The sequence below is a fragment of the Corvus moneduloides genome, chromosome 9 (assembly GCF_009650955.1).
Source record: "Corvus moneduloides isolate bCorMon1 chromosome 9, bCorMon1.pri, whole genome shotgun sequence".
Classification (NCBI taxonomy): Eukaryota; Metazoa; Chordata; class Aves; order Passeriformes; family Corvidae; genus Corvus; species Corvus moneduloides.
In genome coordinates, this window is record NC_045484.1 from 7,427,117 (window position 1) to 7,442,155 (window position 15,039).

General features: G+C 41.8%; 1 protein-coding gene across 1 annotated transcript in view; it reads left to right on the forward strand.

Annotated features, from left to right (window-relative positions):
• Positions 1-15,039, forward strand: part of TEDC1 (tubulin epsilon and delta complex 1) — a 67,669-nt gene that overhangs the window by 34,230 nt on the left and 18,400 nt on the right. The window contains exons 6-7 of the mRNA XM_032118128.1: positions 9,518-9,604; positions 12,616-12,828. Of these exons, the coding sequence (XP_031974019.1) occupies positions 9,518-9,604; positions 12,616-12,828 (300 nt within the window). The remainder of the gene's footprint in view (positions 1-9,517; positions 9,605-12,615; positions 12,829-15,039) is intronic.

Here is a 15,039-nt window from a genome sequence, read left to right on the forward strand (position 1 = left end):
CAATACCTGGGGGCTTAGGTGGGCAGTAAGCTGCCCAGAAGTCAGCAGTGTGCCCAGGCAGCAAAGGCTGACTGCATCCCAGGCACTGTTAGCTGGAATGCTGTGAGGGCAAAGGGAGGGATCCTGCCCCTCTGCCCAGTGCTCGTGAGCCTGAGTGCTTGGTGTCCTTGTCCCAGCACAAGGACAGTGGCACACCAGCAGCAAATCCAGTACGGCCACTGAGGTGGTCAGAGCTGGAGCATGGATGAAGCCCTTCGCAGAGGTGCACTGGGACAGGAGAAGGGGCAGCAGGCACAAGTTGGAACACAAGAAATTCTGGCCAGGTAAAACAGGAAAAAATTGCCATGAATTGATCAGACTCTGGAACCAGATCCTGGAGCAGGGGTGACTGCTGCGTTGTTGATGTTCAGGACTTGCTGGGCAGAGTCCTGAGCACCTTGCTTAGAGCAGGAGATTGGATTAGAGACCTCCAGAGGTTCCTTCCCACCAATGTGGTTCAGCAGTGTTAGCAGGAGACCAGCTCCTTCATCTCACAGGCACTAGCTTGTCACCAGCCATGAATCATTTAGTTGTTGAACTTTCTACCCAATTTCACTTTCCCAGTGCCCCTTCTTGGGAAAGACGCTCTGTTTTGTTTTATTACTCCAGACAGGTTTAGTGCTAAAATATTTCTTTAGATATTTTTTTAAGCAAGGTGGCCTCTGGCTGCAGTTAGTGTCCAGTTGGAGGGAGCTGGCAGCATTATATAGCAACACTAAAGCAAATCATTCTACCTCATAGCATTATTACCTTGATCTGAAAATTTCCCCAGGCTGCAATTTGTCACTAATATTGCTTTCAGCTAAACTTATCCATACAAAAAAAAAAGGAGTTAATAGAGCTGCAGTTCTGTAGTTGCCATCACCATTTTTTTGGGGATGAGTTATTGCTTAGTACATTTTACTGACCAAGCTTATAGAGTTCTTGGACCTTGAAAAATGATGCAGTGGTTTATCATGGACTCCATAAATTGTTGGACTATGTAGCAGCAATATGTTAGACTCCTACACCCTAAGAAAGGAAGGTGTCTCTGACACGCAGTCTATACATACTGCACTGATATGAACGCTTGGTTGTGATTGCCAGCAGCAGAACCAATGGAATGATACTGAGCATCACTGCTGCTTTTGTGCTTTTGCTTGTTTCATGCCATACTTAACATAATTTGAATGCTGTGACAGTGACGATGACAGTGATATACTATAATATAATTCCACCTGAGACAATGCAGCTGGAATTAATAAGCTGGAGAGACAAGGCTGAGGTATTTTATCATCAGTTGGTGTTTGATTTTTTTTTTTTTTTTTTTCTTTGGTGGAAGGGCCAGCAAACCCAGTGTGGGGAGCAAGCTGTCCAGATCAGGTGATGCTTTGGGTCAACACAGGGAGGACAAGCAGGCACTGTGGCTCACACAGTGCTACAGCAAAGGTTGTACCAGCATCATATTTGATGCCTGTAAGCTGAAGATGGAATTGCCACTTACCAGCTGAGGCTGTTGTGGTGAGAGGTGTGTCTTGTATCCACATCAAAATCCCCTGGTCATGCTATGCTGCCTCTTAACATTCTGTTGGAGGAGACCTCAGAGTGAGAATGGCTTACTTGCTGATAGTTTTTGGTGATGGAGTCAGAAAGGGTCTTGCTGGTGCAGCCTAGTGGATCTTAACTGGGGTATTGGATTGTTCCCTGAAGGAACAAATAAAATATCAGGAAAAAAATTGGGGTGAGGACCTTAAAGACTCCTGACTCATCTCTTGAATTGTGCCTTGAAGCTAACAGTAGCCGCTAGATAGTGCAGAGCTGCTTGTGGAGTCTTCACTGTTGTTGTTTTCATGCCAAAGAGAAATGAGTTACCAACTTCTGACAGAAAAGGGACCCCAGGCTTCTCACTCTTCTCTTACAGTACAGCTATTGATGAAGGCTGATCCTGAAGTGCCCCAGAACTATGATCATTTTGTGATCCCTAACTGGGACCTTGTGTTGTCCTGCATCCACCTCAGAATCAAAAATACACTTAACCCATCCAGAAAGTCAAGCAAGGCAGGACCACTGTGTTCTCCAGCCTCATTGCTGATTAAAGAAGCAGACTGCAGTTAAATCCATATATTACAATGGCTTTGGCCACGACTGAACTGTTACTGGAAAGCTGAACTGAACTGCTTTTCTGGATGTGAGACTGCAGCTCACATTGTGAGGAGACTGGTAGAGCTGTTTTTACAGCCTTGTAAAATTAAACTTTGTGTGCAATTGGCCCATAATGTTAACTCAGCTCTACTGGCAGGTATTTTTGTTTTTTTTAAATAGCCAAGGAAATAGAGTTCTAAAATCAGCTGTTACTCATGGTTTGAGAGAGATTTTGGATTTGTGATTCTTTTTAAATGTTTGTCGCTTAATTTAAAGAAGTGTGAAAGAGACTAGCAAGAGAAATTAATTGACATGAGAAACTATAGCAGACTTTAAATTAGTAGTTTCTCTAGTCAGTAACATTTTAAAATGTGTGAAAATAGCTGCATGCACAAATAGTCTATGATGGCTTGTCAAAGAGCTAGGCTGGGAGAAACTGTAACTCATATCAAGCTGCAAACTTAGACTAATCCGCATATTGAATAAATTTTTAAATTAATTGTTTAACAAAGATGAACATCTGTGATAATTCTGTGTGCTGTTGGGTGTCTGATGGCAGAAGCCATTCGTCTTTGTTTCTTTTTCTGTCTTTGGGCAAGACCTCAATTTTATTTAACATTTATATTTGTTGGTGCTTAGAGGTTGGGTTTCTGTTGCTGTGGGTGCTGTACAAGCCAGTCCTCATCATGATACCCATCTCAAGGTGTCCTGGGAGTGCAGGTGCAGCTGTGCAGCTCTGTCCTGTCTCCCTTGAGGCACAGCTGGGGAAGTCTGGATGTCGCTGCTCATCCAGTCCTGGGGTAAGGACCACCTGGTCCTTACAGGTGTGCAGGCAAAGAACGTGGCAGAGAGCTAGCTGGCAGGTGCTTGTGGAAGGTCAGGACACCCATGGAACAGGTGCATGGAAAACAAGGCACGTACACACACAGGGATGCTCCTCCTATAACCAGCACGTCTTGGTGTAGTTACACCCTGTGTGGAAGTGCACGGAACCCAGGATATTGGAGCTGTTCAGAAGTGTGGCATCAATTCTGAATTCAGAACAGTTAATCAAGTTAGAAACTGCTTGTTCTTGTTGATTTCTATGTGTGTTTCTGTGGCCTGTTAAAAATACAGGGAAATGGGTGAGTGTATGGGGGGGAGGAAAGGAAAGAAATGAGTATGGATAGTGCTTTGTTCTGTGTACAGAAAGTCTGAATAAAAGGAGAAGAATAATGGTCTTTTTTTGACATCAGCTGCATGGGGGTTTTGGTTGGCAGTACAATAATAACAGCTGTCAGGCAGTACTGTGATACAATTTGATGCTTTTCTTTGAAATCCTCTTGCTGAGATTTCTCTAAAGTAAATTGTGAGTTTTGGTATCTACTGGATGTGCTTTAACTGAGCTAAAAGTATTTGGTACTGCCTGAAAATTTGGCATTTCAGGTATGCCAGGTTGGGCACCCAAAATCATTGGTACATTTAGGGTAAGAAAATCATTCTTACATGTATTGATCCTGGCTGCTGAAGTATAAAACTTCAGTCTTCTTTTTCCTGGTATTTTTGCCATGTTTTAATACATGCCGTTTCCATAGGGAAAATGCCAAGCAGTCCATTCATTGACCCGTTCCTCTGCAAATGAATGCCATTAATGCATCCCACTTCATTGCCTACCAATGTGAAAGCTGTAATACAATTTTTATCTGCCAAATGCCTCATTCTGTTTGTTTTAAATTTAATTTTCTTTCAGTTGCATTTTAAACAGCTGTTTTCTGAATCCCTCCACAAATAGCAATTATGTTTTATAATGATGATCTTTGTCATTTAAGTTTTTAACTAGTGGTTTGATTTCCTGCTCTCAGCAGTGTGAAACCGAGATAGCTCAGTTGAATTTTGAGCTGTGGTGGCATAAAACTGGCGTTGGTGGGTGGAAAAGTTACATATTTTGATTTAGGTGTTGGAGATCTTGCACATATCAAAGCATCTGGAATTATACTCCTGCACCCAAAGCTGCTGTGTTTTGTATTTTATGTATTGTGTCTTCTGCAAAAGATTCAAGTCCCGCTTGCCCTTGCAGCACAAAACCACCCCCCAAAATTACAACTCCAAAAGAGGTGGTGCTCATCAGACACAGAAATACTATTTTCTGGAGCCAGAGGTCTTTTCCTATCCCTGCTGGGATGTTGGTCAAGGTCCCTATGGGATCCATAGCTGGTGCTGGAAGAAATTCTCATCCACTTCTGTTCTCCAAGAGCCTTTCAGATCCACTGCCTCGTGATGGTTGGGCTGCAGTGCTTCTCCTGCTGTGTCTTGGGTCTCATGATATTTCACAGGCAGACAAATTAGGGACAGTCTTTATTTGCCTTGTGGCTAGAGGCTGCTTATTGTTCTGAAGGTTTTTGCTCTTCAGCTGCTTGTATTTCACACTACTCCAGCGTGACTTTCTAGTTTTCAGGCCTGTTTATTTTTGCTTTAGCCTCCAAGGGATGTGTGGCAATGTCTTAAACCAGCTTTGCCTCTGGAAGAATCACAATGTGGAACTGAAACTTGGAGCACTGAGTGTGTCCACCTACACTGTTTGTTTGTCCCAGCCTGAGATGGTTGTGATACTGAGATTTTCTCTGGGTTTTTTTGGTGAAGGGGGTCTCAAAACTTAGCCCTGCCAAAGGCAATTTGGGCAGTGTGTGCCATTTTAAACCAAATGCCATCCACCTAGCGGCCTGCCTGCTGAGAGACTCTCATTTGTCAAGGTTTGCATGTTTTTTCAGTTAAGGGAGTTTTCTATTGGTAGAGGAGAAGATGTGTTGAATTTTTTTTTTTTTTCATTTGATGCTCAGTTAGGTCTCTAAAGCCTTAGTCCCAGTTATGATTTACTTCTGTTAGTGTAAATTGTGTCACTTTCATGATTGTTTACCTCTTTTCTTTGCATTTTTTTTAGAATGAACTTCTCCACTTAGCTTCTCTCCTGTGGCTGTGAGATATTTAGAACTAGAATTCAAATTACCCAAGTGCACAGTGAATAAAGCAATTTCCTATTAAACAAATATAATCATTGAATAGTCTTGATAGTTTCCCCATATAAGCTTTCCTACTAAGCCAACCCTGTCTCAAGCCTTGAGTAATTCTCCAGAGATGTTGGCATCTGGAGTGAGGTTTGCAGGGCTCAGGAGTCCAATGCAAGTTTACTGTGTACAGACGTATGTGAATGGTGATGAATTAGCAGGGTTTTGTCTCTGAGCCAAGAAACAGAATTTATTGCTGAAAGACCATTTTTTGTCTGTCTAACAATAAAATGATTTTCTGAACATTTAGGCAGAGCAATTTTTGATTAAAAATAGTTTCGTCAGTGCTGTGGTAGTTGAATTATGAGCTGTGGGCATCAGAGATTAAATACTTATTGTGGGGAGCTCTCTGGAACTGAGCCCGTGAAAAGGGAGCATTATGCCGCAAATTTATTAAATATTGATTTCCGTAACAGTCTACAGGCACTAATGATTTTTGTAATATGGTGGTAAATAATGTGAAAGAGATTAATATCTCTACAGAAAAAGTAATTACAAATATGTTTAAACAGCACATGAGTTATACTTGTGGATCCTGAGGAAGATTCAACTTTGGCCTCTTGCTGAGCATCACAGAATGGGTAGGGTTGGAAAGGGCCGCTGGAGGCCAGCCGGTCTGACCTCCCTGCTCAAGGAGGGTCCCTTGGAGCACGTTACTCAGGGCTGTGTCCAGATGGCTTTTGAATATCTCTAGAGAAGTATCCAAAACCACCTTGTCATCTCAGACTTTGCAGCTGAAGCTCCCACAGTTTCCTGAGGCCTGTGATCTGGGTTGGATGCTGGATATTTGGCTTTGGAGGTCACAACCACATGCCGGAGGAAGCAAGGCATGCTCTTCACAGAGCTAGAATTCTTCTGCATCACACTGAGGTTTCCTGGCAGCCTGCTCTGGGGCAGCTCAGTTAGGCACAGTTTACCCTCTATAGCAAAGCTGTTGATTGCACCAGGGGTGGTTTCTTTACAATGGCTTAAAGAAGTTGTTACTGCAAAGTGTTTGCTCTCAGCAGTCATTATGGAATTGCCTTGCCACAGAGATTAGCAGTTTGAATTTGTCATTACTTTTTCAGTCAGTGTAAATATTTTAGAGCAATAACTTCCTCCAGAAGAATGAAGGAAATGGATTTTATTGTCTTAATTTTGTGTAGAGCGAAACACAATTTTCAGGCATTATCCTTAAGCATCACTTAGATACCCACGTGAGGCACATTTTTGACTTCCTGCTTCACTTTCTTAATGAAAAAATATTGATGCTCTTCTACAGACTTCAGTCTTTAAATTTCATTAGGAGGCATGACAGTATCGGGTTCTTAGTTCATTGAAAATGGGCAGGTAGCTTTAGTTACAGCTCAGGAATTTGTTTTACATTTTGAGAGGTTCATGTAGCAGCAGAAGTGGAACTGCTCATGGCATATGTGAACTCTTGTTGGTGGTAAATGAACAAGTAAAGGTACGGTGGTGGGGTGGAAATGCAGAGGTACAATTTGGGCTTTGGTTTCTGAAATACCAGCTCTGGTATGACTGTGATGTGTGACCTAAGAAAATGTACACCTCAAAGTCACAAAAAGCAAGAGTTTGTTAAAGAACACGAAGTGCTTGTGAGAAGCTTGTGCAGAGGATGAGGCTGGGGGAAGGAAGCTGCCTAACAGAAATGTTCATTCCCAAGTGCAGGCATGTCTGAGTGAAAACCTGTCACCCCTGGGTCATGTGGAGGCTGTCCTTGTGACCAAATTCAAGGCACATGGACATACAATCCATTGTCCCTTCCCAACCTTGAACATTTATTTGTTTTTATGATTTTTGCTAGGGTGTCTCAAAGATATTTGTAGTACATTATTTTTTATTGTGTTCTGCTTTATTCTCTGTGCTGCAATAACATCAAAGCCTTGCAAGGCCCATACAGAGGATGGCAGAGGATATTGGCATTCAGGAGCAGTGCCTAAAGTCCCTCAGGGTAGAAACTCAAATGTTGGCTATTGCAGGCTTGCCTGAGGCTGCCACGGTGTATTCCAGCTATGCTGGAAACTGTCCTCCTAGGATGGCTGTAGTCATCCCTTTACTGATTTATGGCTGAGGCAATCTAGCACACAGTTGCTGGCCTGATATTTCTGAGGGTGTTGATACCTTAGTGAAAGGTGAGGATGCTGTAAGTAGGTGAGTCAGATGAATGCTTTCACACAAGCTGTTCAAGTTTTGTGTAACTAATGAAGCAGTTAAAAAAAAAGCAACAAAAGCCCCTAAATACAAAAGCTCTCAAAGGGTTTGAGATTAGGAGACTGCTCAGGAAGCTTTGATTCTTGTTAAAGTCAGTTAACTCCAGCAGATCCTTCAGAGGTTTGGTGAAGTTTCAGAACCATACCCTTTCAGTTGTGCTGTGAAACCAAGTGGCATATGGCGCTTCTAACATTCTAGTGAGAATAAAGATGATGACTGTGTTTTTATTAAGATCATTCTTTTTTTGAAGGCTCAGAATGAAAAACTCCCCATTCCAACTTTCAGCCCTCTCTAGCTGTAATAAGACGTGTTCATACTGCATTCACATGCAGCTCGTGACCACATTACAAAGCTACTTTAAAGTCAAGTAACTTCGCTGTTCCCTGAATATTTAATCAACTTTTTGGCTGGGTTTTATTGCAAGCTTCAGATTCCATAATGTAAGCCATTTGTGCTGTAGATGTACCTATGAAAAAGAAAAAAAGGAGAAAAGAAAAAAGGAGACAGAACCCCATTCTTCCACCTTTTATATCCCAGCTGAGCTTGAAACTAGCAGAGTCATTAAGCGTAATGCCAAGTGTCTGGTGTGTGAGCAAATGTGTAATAATTGTATTTTGGATCCAGCCGTGTTTTAGAGCAAACTGCTTATAATTTCCAGCAGTTACTCTTGCAAAGTGGTTTCCTTTCTTTGGTTCCTTTATCTTCAAGTAATACCTGCATAATAAAATTGCAAAGTCAACTCAGACTTTGCAGTTACTTAAATTATGTTATGTACTAAGTAACTAAAGCAAACAAAGCTAGCAGAAGATAGTTAGTTGTCTGTATTAGATTGATGCCTTTTCCTGGTCTTAAAATCAAGAATCAAACACAGTTAGAAGGGAAAAAGGGATTTTACCTTGGTATTTATTTTGAGAAACCTTAGGTGCACCACATCCAGGTGGAATGCGCCGAAATGCACCCCGCAATGCACACACCTGATAGATCTGGTCTAACATTATAGGTCTTACTAATTAGCATACCTATCAAAGATTCCCCAATGAGAGGCTTGAATGAGCCCCCCCCTCCCCGAGGAACCTTCCCCTGGATGGTTCTATCTTAGTTTATAGAATGTGTTCTGGAGAGGACCTTGGGGTCTGGGGCACACTGATCCCTAACTATGAAGCTTCTAATAGTCTCCTAGCTTGACAAATAAGTCTAAGAATGTAGGCTAAAAAACCTACCAATACAGAAGTTATAAAAAGGTATAAAAGGAGTATAAAAGAAAAGGCAAAAAATCATCATGGCATCAAGATGGATTTAGCTGGTACTGGTCTGGTCCTTTCCATGCTCCTCAAGGCACTACACTCTTTGTGGTCATCTTAAGAAGTTGCCTTTGGTGTCAGATTGGTGTTAAAATTGTTCATTTCAAATATATGGTCAGAACAAAAATTGTTAAAGCTGGTGAGCTCTGATTTATAGTAAATTTGTTCGTGTTATCATTCTTTACAAGAACTTTTTCTTTTCTGATATATAAATATTTAGTCTTGGAATGTCTCCTTCATCGCATATGTGTGTACATATATGTGTATCATGTATATATTTGTGAAAAAATTATAATTTGCGTGGCTATAATGCAACATCTCTCCTTTGAGTGCTCTCAGGCAAAGGGAGGGATACCTCATGCAGCAGATCAGACAGTTTATAAAATACGTAACATTTTAGAGTGAGTTCTTCCATGCTGTTTCAGAGTGAAAGGATAGATGCGGAAAAATACTTTTGGAGAAACAGCTTATTTTGGTAATCAAAAAGCATAGAAGACTTGAAGCTGGTCATTCACCTAAGCACGTCTCTTTGATACCTCCAAACAATATGGAAACTCACATTTATGTGTAGAAAAGCTGAAGAAGTTGGTACATTTGGCGTGAGGGATATCAATCAGTGATGCTGGAAGAAGTGTTTCACTTCATGTTTCCCCATCTGCTTTTACAATGTTCTTGTAAAGTCACCCAGAGTTGTCCCATGTACCACTCACACTGTTTTTGTACTTCAGGCCCAGCACACATTTCATGTAGTTCTGAAGTGACCAACATTACCTGATTTCCTTTCCTTTGTCTCCTTTCCTGTAGCTATTACATCTCCTGGAGTCTGAAACCATGCAGCTGGAAGCCTTTTTGGAGTGGAAGCAACTGGAACCAGTTTACTGGCAGTGGATGGTAATGAATCAAAGTGATTTTGAAGGGTGCAGCTTTCTTGACTTCAGCATAGCTGACTACTTCCAAAGGCTCTTTAGTCCCACAAAATTAAATGTTGCAACCAGCTGTTCAACAGCACTTGAGAAAAAGGGAAAAAAAAGTCTTGGTAAAGTAAGGAATGTTTTCATAGTTCTTTTTCATTCCTGTTTTCTTCAGTAGGACTCACCCAGCAGAGTTGAGAAATTGCAGGGCAGAATGGCAGAATTTCATATAGTTAACACAAATTAAAAGGTCTGATCTTCATCTTTTTAATAGTTTTTAAACATAGCAGTCGCACACTTTGGTAAAATTAAATGGCTTTTCAGAAGAGGGCCTCTAAGCTTTATTGCAGTCTTGAGAACAACTAAATTTGCAGGCAGCTGATATTGAAAACAACTTCATTTTTTCCCAGCCAAATAGTGTGTTGACATTGCTGATTTCCCCTTGAACTGTGTTGAATGAACATAAGAAAATCAATAACCCTTTCTCTGCGCATCTTAGGATTTCTCAAGTGAGTGCAAACGATGCCATCCATCTCACTTCTCTCTATGACTTTTGCCCACTCAGTGTTGCTGAAATAATTCTTTAGCACACCACATTAGCTGTATGAGCTTACAAAATTTTGAGAATTGGTGAGCTGACTGCTAATTACCCATATGCCGCCTTCTACACTAAAAGCAAGGCAGAGAGCAGTGTGGAATTACCTCACCTGTCTTGAAGGGTACTTCCAATTTTCATTAGTTATCTAATGGGTTTTGCTTTACATGTTTACCATCTTAGGGTTTTTTGGAAAGCATCAAATTAGCACGGGCCTGGCTCCCGATAGATAAAATACAACTGCAAGTATTTCTGTGTATCCACAAAAACATTTGCCTTTGACATATTGAAGAGTGTGGAGAGTGTTAGCCTGCTTTCTGGAGCTAAGTCCTAAATAAATACTTGACCAACACATCTTTTTAAACCATTCAATGTGCTGGATGGTGAATTTGCCTTTTGTGTCACTGCTGATGGTGGTTGTTCCTGGATGCAGTAGGATGAGAATGAGATACAGTATGGGAATGAGATGTGCTTTGAAAAGACTGTAGTTTTCTTTCTACCAAACTTGTGTTTTGTGTTGCTGACCTGAGGGATAGGATGGTTCTTGCATAGCTGCTGCCAGTTCTTCTGATGGTGGTAGGCAGGAACACAACAGAGCATGACATCACTGCAGGAACTGGAATGACTGCAGTAATCACAGAATATCCTGAATTGGAAGGGATCCACAAGGATCGTTGAGTCCAACTCCTGGCCCGCACAAGATAACCCAAAAATCCCACCATGTGCCTGAGAACATTGTCCAAATGTTAATGTTACTTTACAATTCTGTCATTTAATGAATTTCAAAATAAGGCATAAACAGAAGAACCCCCAACCTCCCAAAAAACCACACCCCTTTGCTTTATATCCATGCAGTTTGTTATCCTGTCAATGTCCCTACCATGTCTGCATTCTCATGAGCTGGGCCATGGGTCAGCAGGAGCTGCTGCCCTTAGTGCTGCTTTGTGCCAATTCCCAGTACCAATGCTTGCCTAGAAAGGAGGTTTTGCAGGGTGCCTTACGCCATTTGTAGCTGTCTTCTGAAGCTTTTTCTTGCATGAGCCTAAGAATCTCTTGCTGTGAATTAAGCTAGAGTTTTTAACCTACCTTCTGAGAAAAGAGAGAAAGAAGGGAAAAAATAAAAATTCCTATGCTCTTTATAGCAGTCTTTTATATAAGTGAAGGCTGTTAGCATGTCACTGCCTTCCCAGTCCCTGTTTCTAGGCTAAGCAAAAGTTTTGATGTCTTTATGTGTCCTTGTAGGCCATTCATTCCAGCTTTTGATGTTTGTTGCTGCTCTCATCTGGGACTTTCCCTCCCATTTGTCTGTGTTTAACTTCAAGTGCCTCACCTGTATGTCAGCATTACAGTCAGCACTCTTCTGTCACGGAGACTTGTGTTTATACTTTGTGACATGGTGCTTGACTTTAACAGTGTGACATCGGTGACTTCTGGCTCTCTGACGTCTCATCCAGCAATGTTGCTGCTGTGCCAGTAATTATCCACTTGGTTTTTCCTTGCTCGTGTATAGACCACGCTGCTCAACTGCTGAATTTCCTGCCAGTGTTCTTAAATTACTTCTTCAATTGCTAAAGATAATTTTGAATGCAAATTATGTCCTTAAAAGAGATTATGACCTCTCCTATTGAATGTCTTCTTGATAACAGTATGGAAATAAATATTTAATACTCTGTGAGTGAGGCCTGGGTCCTTTAGTTATGCTGTGCTACTCTGGCTTGAAAATTGTGTTTCTGCACAATCTGTGCACCAGACTGTATAGATGGACTCTGAATGTTTTGTTTAAATGCTTCTGGTTTTTTTTTTTTCCTTGAGCATTTGAAATGGCAGTTGCTATCTCGGAAGGCAATTGCACAATTAATTATCAAACCAGCTAGATGGTCATGGTCAAGCAGAGCTGCCAGTTCCTGATCAGCCTGGAGCAGGGATCTCTGGATGTTCCTCAACTTGTGGAGTTTTCCGTGGGCACCTGTGGGTGTTAGAGCAGGTGGGGCTCTCCCAAACAGTGTGAGCATGTACCTCCGTCCTGGTCATCACTTTGTTACAAAAAGCCATAGAAGTGCATCCAACCTCAGAATTTGAGAGGAAGGGCATACCTAGAGCTGCTGCAGTGCTGATCACCTCCATCTCATGAGTGTTACTTTATACTTTAGTGCAGTGGAGAGTAGCTGACTGTGCAGTGCTTTCCAAAATTAACTAGGTTAGCAACATAAGTTTTCTGTTAACTTGGAAATATGTTATAGTGAACTGAGGAGGTTCTCTCTTAAAATAACTCTGAAATTGTGGAGCAACCGTATATTGAGATGGCAGCAGTGAACTCCTAGCTATGAATTACCAGGAGGATGGGGGGAGCCATTTTAGCTCCTGCTGAAAAGTAACTTTTATTGTTTTTTGTTTAGGAAACTGTGTTGGATAATATGGCTGAAGAGGGAAATATATGGGAGGCCCAGGACGCTCATGGAGAGAAAAGAAGGCTGCCAGAGGTGACCTCCTGCTGCCCCTGGGCTGACAAGCTGACTGGGCAAATGGACAGATTATCCAGAGATCTAATGGCTCTCCAAGACCAACTGCACCAGCTCGTAACTCAGCGAAAGGCTGCGTGGTGGGAGAAGGTAAGGCTCTGGGTGGTGTTCATGTCCACTGGAGATTTTTAGGATCCTGCATTTTTCATCTCACTCTCTATGGCCCATCCTAGGACAGCCTCCCTATTGCTGTTCTGTGTCAACCTTGCTGCAGTCACGGTGTCAGATCTGCAGTTCCTCATCTGTTTATGCCCACAGCATGGCAAGTGCTCTTTCAAACACAAAGTAGGCATCTGTCCCGGAGAGGCAGCGTGCTGAAACAAAACAAGTGTTCTTTTGGAAGGGAAGGCTTCAAAAGATAGGCGGTGCAGAGGAGAGGAGAAAAGAGAAAGAGAAGGAAATCATGGCAGCCCCAGAGGGGAGGGATGCAGCAGGCTGAAAGCAGCAGTAATGGTTATAGTGAGAAAATAAAGAAAAGTATTTACAGGGAAAGAGGCCTGAGCTTGTCATCTTTCATTGAATTAGGAGTCTTTGAAATGTCTGATGGGGGAAGGAATGAGAGGAATTTGAAACCTGCAAAGTGAGGGAAGAGACTGAGCACAAGATTTGATGGAAGAACAGACTGGCTGTGGGAGGCTGGCTGTGGAGGAAAGCAGGTGATATGAAGGAAGTGTGCGTGGTATTTGCTGTGTAAGGATGGGGAGACACTGGGAAGCACCCAGAGCGGGTGGTGGGGCATAAATAAAGGAGATGTTAATGTACATGTAGAAGGTGAATCTGAGTATCAACATACTGGCACAAGGAGAACAGTGAAGAGGCAGGCATAAAAAACTAGTGATTCTTTCCGGGCATCAGGTGGAGACAAGGATACCAGATAGGTTACCTGTGGATGGAGAAAAGTGAAAGAAACAGTTGGGACAGACAGAGCAGTAACAAAACTGCTATATCACCACTTTGTGTTAACTCAGGAGAGGGTTTTTTTTTTGCCCAGGGTGTTTGATTTTTTTTCTTTCAGGACAGAGAGGAGTGTGTGGTTTTAGATTGGAGTGTTGGTAGGCAGGATTGTAGATCAGCTGCCAAAATGGAAAATGGCAGGTTGTCAGATCAAAAAGTATTTGCCCAAGAGTTCAAAAGGCATCTGGCATGGAAAAAGTGTGTGGAGAGCTAATTGCTGTCTTCTACCTTAAGCATAAGGAACTAATTAGGATCAGTTGGATAGGGAAGGCACAAGGAGCTGCAGCTTCACACAGAGTACAAAACTTCTTCCCACAGGGCACTGTGGATATAAGCAGGGTACGTGGATTTGAAATCTGTTGTGCACATTCTTGGAAGTTGAAATCCATCAAACCATAAAATATGCAGATACAAATTGCAACCTTATGAGTTAGTGGGAGAACAAGTCTTTGGAGGCTGAGCTCTGTGGAAGTATCTCCATGTATTTACATTTGTCTTAGAGTCTTCTCTAGGCACTTACTGTCGATCACTGTCAGTGACAGGGTACTGGACTAGGCAGATCTCTAGAATCATCAGATTTTGTTGTTCCTGGGGCAAAATGGACACTACTATTGTGGGACAGCTCAGACCTTGAATTCTGAAAATAAAATTTCCAGTGCATGATTTCTAAAGCAAGATATGCTCTGACTTCTCTTACATGTAACAATATATATGCTGTTAAATATGATGTTAGGTATTACATAATATCACACTGATTTTTTCTTTAATGCTTACATTTGGGGATTAAGTCCAAAAAGATTTAACTGATGATTCTTCTTTGAAGTAGATGCACTGATCGGATTTGAATGACAGTTGGTCATATTCCAGTGTTTCTGAGATTCTCTGGATGTCATATGAGTTTGGGACTTTGATAAATGGAGTGCATCTTAAGTATGTTGTTAAAAGGCTGGTTTACTACAAATGCCTTGTCTTCTACATATGCCCTGAAACAGAATTGTTTTGTAATGCTACATGACAGCTTTTTTTGGAATGCTTGGGGTCAGATGACGCTCCATCAATCCTCTTTATATCAAGCCTTGCTTTGCATAGTGTTGCTGCTTGCGTGATGCTTTCTTCCTGTGGTCTGTCTTTTTTTCCCACAGCCAGGATGCTTGCTGAATGCAGGCTCCTCTATCAATTGTATGTTTCTGACCCCTTCTTTTCCCTGGAGAAATAAGCTTATCAAATCTTTCCTTCTATATTATTTCTTTAATCAAACAAAGAGAAGATACAGGGTAGCTGAAGTCATTATCACTAACTTTGTATCTTGCAGTACTGAGACATCTGGAAATTATCTTGGCTCTTACA